This window comes from Camellia sinensis, chromosome 3 (assembly GCF_055761805.1).
Source record: "Camellia sinensis isolate YWXY chromosome 3, ASM5576180v1, whole genome shotgun sequence".
NCBI classification, from domain to species: domain Eukaryota; kingdom Viridiplantae; phylum Streptophyta; class Magnoliopsida; order Ericales; family Theaceae; genus Camellia; species Camellia sinensis.
Genome location: NC_138963.1, coordinates 198,742,410 through 198,750,024, shown reverse-complemented (window position 1 = coordinate 198,750,024; position 7,615 = coordinate 198,742,410). Strand labels below are relative to the sequence as shown.

Genomic DNA, 7,615 nt, shown 5'->3' with positions numbered 1-7,615 from the left:
AAATATTTTTGGACAAAAAAGATAAGCAATGGGTCGGACAAGCCCAACCCAACCTCACACCATGTACCTGCACCCAAGCCTAGCCAACCTGACCGACCAAACGGACGGCGGTGACGGCGCGCATGCGCGAGTTTATTTTTGGGTCCAATGGGTCTAGCCCAATTTGCCCATAACCTCTCACTTCTACAAACTTGGGGTACCGCTTGGGGCCCTTCCTAAGTTACGAATCCACAAAAATCTTTCACCAAACCAATGTGGGACAAGCCTTAAACCACACCTTTAAGAAATTTCCACCAAAGCTCCATTTTCACCCGATAATGGTTTTGAGCAACCAAATATATCACGTGAATCACAACGCGACATAGAATGCGTTATCACTTAGACCCGCCAACTTTGACGTATGGGTCCTACCTAAAAAATAGATCAAAGTTAAGAAAAAATCAAATTTTTCCAAAACTTCAAAACTATTTCTAACAGAGTCTTCATGTGAGACTCACCAATTTGTGACAAGTATGTATTTTATTATGTGGAACAATTATGTGTTACTGCTTTACATATAAATAATTTTTGTAGTATTTTTTTTTACTATGGTCCTATTTGGTAGAGCTTATTTTCAACTTATTTCAGCTTTTAGCTTAATTTAAGCTATTTTGATGTATTTGGTTCAGCTTAACAACACAGCTTATAGCTTTTTGTAAGTCAAAAATCAATTTATTCTTTGAGTAGGAGAGGAGAAGCTTAATTTATAAGTCAAAAATCAGCTTATGTTCACAGCTATAACCTATAAGCTGTTAAACTATAAGTTATAATCACTTTCTCACAGCTCTACCAAACGGGGCCATAAAGGTAATAAGATTTATATTAAGGCTTTTGTTTAGCATGTGCTAAAATAGCACATGCTATTTTAACATATTATCTTATTTGGATTATAATAATTTTATTTGGGTCATATATTCTTTCTATTACATCATTTCAAATCCAATTTATATTTCATGTTTTTTTCATAAAAAATCAAAAATATATTAATCTAATACTTCCTAAGCAATCCCTAAATATATGTGAAATATGCTACTTTATATGTTTGTTACAACCTTTGTCTATAAGGATCCGTTTGTTTTGGGTTATAGGGCTCGTTTGTTTTCAGATGTAGAATGAAAGAGATTGTTAGTAAGAAGATTATGAAAAATTGTATTTTTTTAAATATTAAAGAATCCAACAATCAATTTTTTTTTACTCAATGTTATTCTTTTTATTTTTATTTTTAATATTAATGAATCCAACTATCAATAAATTTTTACTCAATGTTATTCTTTTTTTTTTTTTTTTTTTTTTTTTTTTTGCAAATATTAAAGAATCAAACTGTAAATAAAATTTGAGTTAATTACCTAAAAGTCCTATTTATAAATGTTACGGTAGCTCATGTCCTATTTAAGATCTTTTAAACCTATAAGTCCTATTTAGTAAAACTGAGAATATTATTAGTTTTTTTCAATTTTTAAAACTAAAAACATTATCAATTTTGCATAGTAATGTTCTAGATAATTATTTCACTAACTGATAAAAAAAAAAACAGAGAATGAGGTTAAACGTTTTCATCTTTTTACTTATTGGTTTTATTCAATTATCCAATAAAACCGAGAATATTATCCAGTTTTTTCAATTGTAAAACTAAAAACATTATTAGTTTTTTCATTTTTGAAGTTTTTTTTTTAATTATAATTTTGCACAACCATGTTTCATCATCATACTTCTTTATAGACATAAAATTTTTAGTTTCGTATAAAAAAAATAATTCAGTTTATTTAATTTTTTTTCAATTTGAAAGTTCATTTTTAAAGTTTTGGAAATCAAAATAAATATCAAATTATCATATTTCTTTATAAATAATCATAAATGATGAACAATCATTATTTGAAAGGTTATTCTAACTATTACAAATTTAATAGGACTTGAAAGTCCAAAAAATTTTAATTAGAACTTAATGGAGTATAAATTCATAAATTAGGATTTGTGTGTAAATATCTCATAAAATTTTACTCAATTATTTGTGTTTAATATTATATGAGCCATATTATGAGCCTCATTTTAAGTATTATAACAAATTTAGAAATAAACACAAGGGTAAAATAGTCAATTAACCCATAGTCCCAAGGATTTATTTTTGAATACCACCTCCCCTTGGCCACTACTAGTTCCCTCATCCAAGGCCTTTCATAGTCTCATGTGACTCTTAATCCTATGGCCACTTTCCAAAACAAACACAATTTTTTGAATCCTATCTCACTACTAGTCCCAATTCCATCCTCTAACTCTAGAAACAAACAGGGCCACAAGAGATGAGATTAGATTAGGATGGATGTGGGGTCTACTAATATTGTGTTTGTTTGCAAAATGGGAAAGGAAATTCACAATACCTTGGGACTATATGGGTTCCGTTTGTTTTGGGGTGTAATAGATGGAAGGAGATTGGGATAGAGGTGGGATTATTTAGTGTTGTGTTTGCTTGCAAAGTTGAAGAAAGGATTAAGATGGAAGAGGGGATTAAGATGGAGGTTGGAAGGAGGATTGGGATAGAGGAGGTGGAGGTGGTATTAGAAAAATAGTGAGGGGATTAGAAATTTTTTAATTTTTTTAATTTTTTATATATTGGGAATTTTTTTTAAATATTAATGTTTAATTTTTTATATTTTTTATTTGTTTTATTATTTTATATAAAAATAATTTAACAATTCCTACACTAACAACTATCATAAAAATAAATACAATTTTATTTAATCCTCTCACTATCAATCCCCTTACTATGAATCCCTTCCATTCTACCTCTGAAAACAAACGGGGCCTATAATAGATCTCCATGGATAGGATTAGTAGTCCCTTATGGGAGATGATATTATAAAAATAATCCCTTGGGATTAGAGGAAGATTTACTATTTTGCCTTCTATTATCCTATTTAATTTACTTACTCTACTTGATTAGTATGATCTTTTTTCTATCTTTTTTAAAAAAAAAAAAAAATTTATTCCACCATTTTTTACTCCACTGTTCTTTATATCAAAATAATTTAATATAAAAGGAATTTTTAACATAAAAATATAATAGTATAATAATATTTATACCCAAAAAATTATATTAAAAAAATAAAATAGTACCAAAAAATATATATATATTTTTATGAAATATAATTTTTAATATTAAAATATAATTTTAATATTTATAAAATATATTTTTAATATTAAAATATGTAATGCATTTATTAGTTCGTACAAGCCCAAATTTGAAAGTAATGCAACAAGGGTATTTGTGGGATTTTATATTGTTAATCTCTCTCATATCTCTAAAAACAAACATAAACTATTGTTAGTCCACTAGCTGTTGTACAATACAATTTTTCTTAATTCCCTCACTAACAATCCTCCCACTAATAATCTCGTCACTAACAATTCTACCCAATTTATCTTTGAAAATAAACAGACTCTAATAACTTAAAAGTTAAAAGAATGATTTTTTTTTTTTTTGGTTTAAACTTTCGTACAGTTTGTTTAGTACAACTTTTCACATGTTAAAAGTTGATAATTAAAAAATATAAATTAAAAATATCCGTTCCGCTGTTTTCTATTTTTTTTTTCCCTTCAAATTATATAATTTTTACTTCATAAGTGGTGAACAAAAATTATACCAAATACTTCAACACATAATTCTTTAATTTTTTTTCAAAAAATAAAATTATAAATAATACTATAAGTTGCATTATATAAGGCCTTTTTTATTAAATTTTAATTTATTTAAAAAATAAAAAAATAACACAAAACATACCCCTAATAGGGAAAAATTTTATGATTGTCTAGGACATTGTCACTTGGCCCTCCAACTTGAATTATTAATTAAAACTATGAGATTCAATACTTTTTATTGGATTATTAAGAGACAGCTTAACAAGTGCCAAATGTTTAGTAATGAAAAGTAGATTAATGCTTCGGACCCCCACTGGGGATCGACCCCCAGTGAGGTGGCAGGTGCTGATTGGGTAAAAAAAAAAATTGTTTTATTTATTTATTTTTTTTTTGAGTTTCAGCCAGTGGGGGTGCGACACCTCACTGGGGGTGCGACCCCCACTGGGGGTCTATAGCGGTGCTGATGAAAAGTATTATTCCAAAAATACCAAATAACTTCTCCCTAATAAGACTTCGAAAATCTTGACTAGTGGACATTAGTCCGTTGGTCTACCCAGCCCGCCCGACCCAGTTCTATTTTTCTATGGCGTGGAAAGGTTATTTTAGCCTATAGAGTCGGGCTAGATCAACATTTTCAACCCGAAATATTAATGGGTTAGACTTCGGATTTATACTTTCAACTCACCCCGCCCCGCCCCGCCCCGCTCCGCTAATTAATTAATTATTTATTTATTTATAATATATTATATGTATATTTTGAGACTAAACTTTATCTTTGTTGATTTTATCGAAACTTACATTTGTGGTGATGTGTGATTGAATTTATTTAAGAAATATTTTAATTTATACATAAAATCTTTTAATTTATAATAATGTCAATATATTTATTTAAAAAATATAATGTGTAATTGAATTTAATTATTAAATATTTTAATTTTTTTAACATATAGTCCGATGGGTGAACTTATGATTTATAATTATTTTTTAGATTAGGCTTAGACAGATATAGAGACCCGACTTAGGATCGAACAGGACTTAGGCCTTGTTTGGGAACAGGTTAATTTAGTAACTTTTTGACTAATTGGCTAAAAAGGTAGGTAAAAAAAACTTGTATGTTTGGGATGACTTTTTGACTAATTACAAAAAGTTGTGCAAAAAGTAGAGAGAAGCCGTAATTGTTGACTTTTTGGTATGACTAATTGGCTAATTTAGTAACTTTTTAACTAATTGGCTAAAAATAAAACATCCCAAACGAGGCCTTAGACTAACAAAAAAATCTTTACTATGTAATATTAACCCGACTCGACGTTGGTCCAACCTTATTTATCAATGGCCAAAAGATATTCCGATATGGAGGAAGCTCATTTCCAGTCCAAAATAAATTGATGGGTACTATTGAAATTTCATGAGCCCACCACAAAACTTACATCAATGATATAAACTGTTCAATACTTGGTCGAAAACGCGACTGGGGTGGAGCCTGCTCCGTGGGATATAATTGACGGAGCCGTTACACACAAAGCGTCACATCCCCGCTAAATTTGGAGGAACCGTCTCTCTCTCTCTCTCTCTCTCCTCTTTGTTTCTAAATCATGGTAGACAATCGTCATTCTCTCTCTCCAAATCGTGGATTTAGCAGTTGATGATTACCACTATCCTATATTTTCTGTTTCGTTGCACAACGAGAGAGAGAAAGAGAGAGAGAATAATAAAAGTATGCAATGGAAAATTATGATTCTCTCTCTAGCCCTTCTCTCTCTAGCCAGCTTCTCCTCTGTCAAGAATCTGAGACTTGCCTAGACCAACAACAGCTAGACGATGAAACCACCTTCATTGACCTCACAACTAATTACTCTGTTGTTTCAGACACTAGACAAGAAAAAGAAGATGATGATGACGAATACGTACAAATGTTGCTTCACAGAGAGCTCAGTGTTGGACTCCAATGGCGCCAATCGAAATCCGAACCTTCAAACCTCGCCGCGATCGATAGCTGGATCGAATGCTCTCGCTTAGACGCCATCACTTGGATTCTCAAAGTCAGCCCCAAATCCATTCAATTCTTTATCACACACCAATCTATATAAGATATATAACTTGATTTGCTTTAATTTAATTTTTTTTCTTGTAATCTCAATCCAGACTAGAGCCTTGTTCGGATTTCGATTTCAAACTGCTTACTTATCAGTGATCTATTTTGATCGGTTTCTTTCGAAGCGATTCATCGATGTAAGTTTTTTAATTTCTAATCTCAATTATGATTTTTTTGTAAAATTATATATATTTTTTGGGGAATTTTGTGATGCAGAATAAAAAAGATTGGGCGATTCGGTTGCTATCGTTGGCGTGTTTATCATTGGCTGCAAAGATGGAGGAGTGCAGAGCACCAGCGGTGTCGGAGTATCGGGATATTGAAGATTACAACTTGGAGAGCAAAGTGATTCAGAGAATGGAGCTTTTGGTATTGAATACATTGGAATGGAGATTGAGTTCAGTCACTCCTTTTGATTACATTAATTATTTCATCACCAAGTTCTGCAAAGATCAATCTCCACCAAGGAATATAATCTCTAGAATTGGACATCTTATCTTGGCTATGATGAGAGGTAACTAATTAAAAGCCACATTCATGGCCTTAATTGATTAAGTTGGATTCTTATTACTTATTTATCCGCATTAATTATGTATGCATAGATGCAAAATTAATGGCTCATCGACCATCAGTCATAGCCGGGGCAGCCGCATTGGTGGCATTGGATGGAAAATTAGCAAGACAGGCCTTGGAGCTTAAGATCAATGCCTTATCTCCAAGTAGATTTCTTGAAATTGTAAGTAATCATTCTCCAAGTAGATTTCTTGAAATTGTAAGTAATCATTCTCATATTTATCCGTCCAATTCTATATATATGTATATACTGTGTTTTTGATCAGTTTGTATTCGATTTCAACCTCTTTGGTGCTTTTTTTCTTTGGTGGGTGGGGGGGCTAACAGGAGGATGTATTTTCTTGCTATAATCGAATGCAAGAACTGGAAATGGGGAAAATCACAATACCCAAATGTATAAAATCGGCGGACCAGTCACCGGGATTGAGAGATGCTTTTGAAAATTCTTCTGTTACTTCTGCTCTGAGCACTAAGAGAAAGAGGCTTACAATCAGTGGTTGTGATCAAAATTACGGCGTACCAGACGAGAAGCGGCAGCAGCAGCGATAGAGGAATGCTAAGTGATTATTAGCCTAATGAGTGGTTTAATTTTTATATATTTGTTTCCTCTCATCACTTCTTGGGTATGATTTTGGAGTTGATTGGGTTTCTGGACAGCAACACATAAAAGAAAGGAAGAGAAGGAAAGAAGGGGAAAAGGGAAATAAAAGCAATGCTTTAGGCAACAAGGAAAGTGTTTTTTTGGGTCCAAATGTTTCACAACAAAGTGGAGCGGAGGTCCCTAAGATAGGACATGAAAGGTGCTTTGTACAACAACAACCATTCTTAGTTTGTGTCACTTGTTCAATTTGTTTTATTTCTTTCAATCTTTGCTTTTTTTCTATATCTTTTGGGTGTTGTAACATCCTTTGCAGCCCTAACTTTTGATGATTGGGGTGTGCTTGGGATGCTTTTCATGTCTTTGAAAAGCAATTGAGGACTTGAGAAGAGTCAAGAGAGGAGAGGGAGGGGGATTTGGGGAGCTTCTGTTTGGGTGATTTGATGTTTCTGTGTTGCATGTTGGGCCATCAAACAAGGTTGTAAAGGTGAATGTGATTGGATTTGCTTGAATGTTTGGGGCATACCTTTTAAAAGTGGGACCTGTCTTATTTCCCCCTTTGAAGTGAAGCTTTGGTCTGGTGTTGAGGGTTCATTAAAACCAAGACATTTGTGGAAATCAATAGGACTTTCTATGTTGATTATGTATTTATTAATTGAATAGATTTTTATGTGACAAAA

The 7,615-nt window shown here is 31.9% G+C and overlaps 1 protein-coding gene across 2 annotated transcripts; it reads left to right on the top strand.

Moving 5' to 3' along the window:
• Positions 1-5,138: 5,138 nt before the first annotated feature.
• On the top strand, positions 5,139-7,615 carry LOC114301780 (cyclin-D5-1). 2 transcript variants are annotated; one of them, XM_028246746.2, is made up of 5 exons: positions 5,139-5,711; positions 5,815-5,901; positions 5,981-6,278; positions 6,367-6,500; positions 6,665-7,615. In XM_028246746.2, exons 1-5 carry the CDS (start codon positions 5,394-5,396, stop codon positions 6,884-6,886), a joined length of 1,059 nt encoding a protein of 352 aa, XP_028102547.2. In that variant the 5' UTR covers positions 5,139-5,393; the 3' UTR covers positions 6,887-7,615. The 2 variants fall into 2 exon arrangements, with proteins under 2 accessions (XP_028102547.2, XP_082777993.1); XM_082921867.1 differs by having other exon boundaries at positions 5,251-5,711; positions 6,367-6,536.

Coding starts and splice junctions, on each gene's coding strand:
- LOC114301780 (XM_082921867.1), top strand. CDS start 5,394: ATGGAAAATTATGATTCTCTCTCTAGCCCTTCTCTCTCTAGCCAGCTT. Junction 5,902..5,980: donor TTTCGAAGCGATTCATCGAT/GTAAGTTTTTTA, acceptor TTTGTGATGCAG/AATAAAAAAGATTGGGCGAT. Junction 6,279..6,366: donor TATCTTGGCTATGATGAGAG/GTAACTAATTAA, acceptor ATGTATGCATAG/ATGCAAAATTAATGGCTCAT.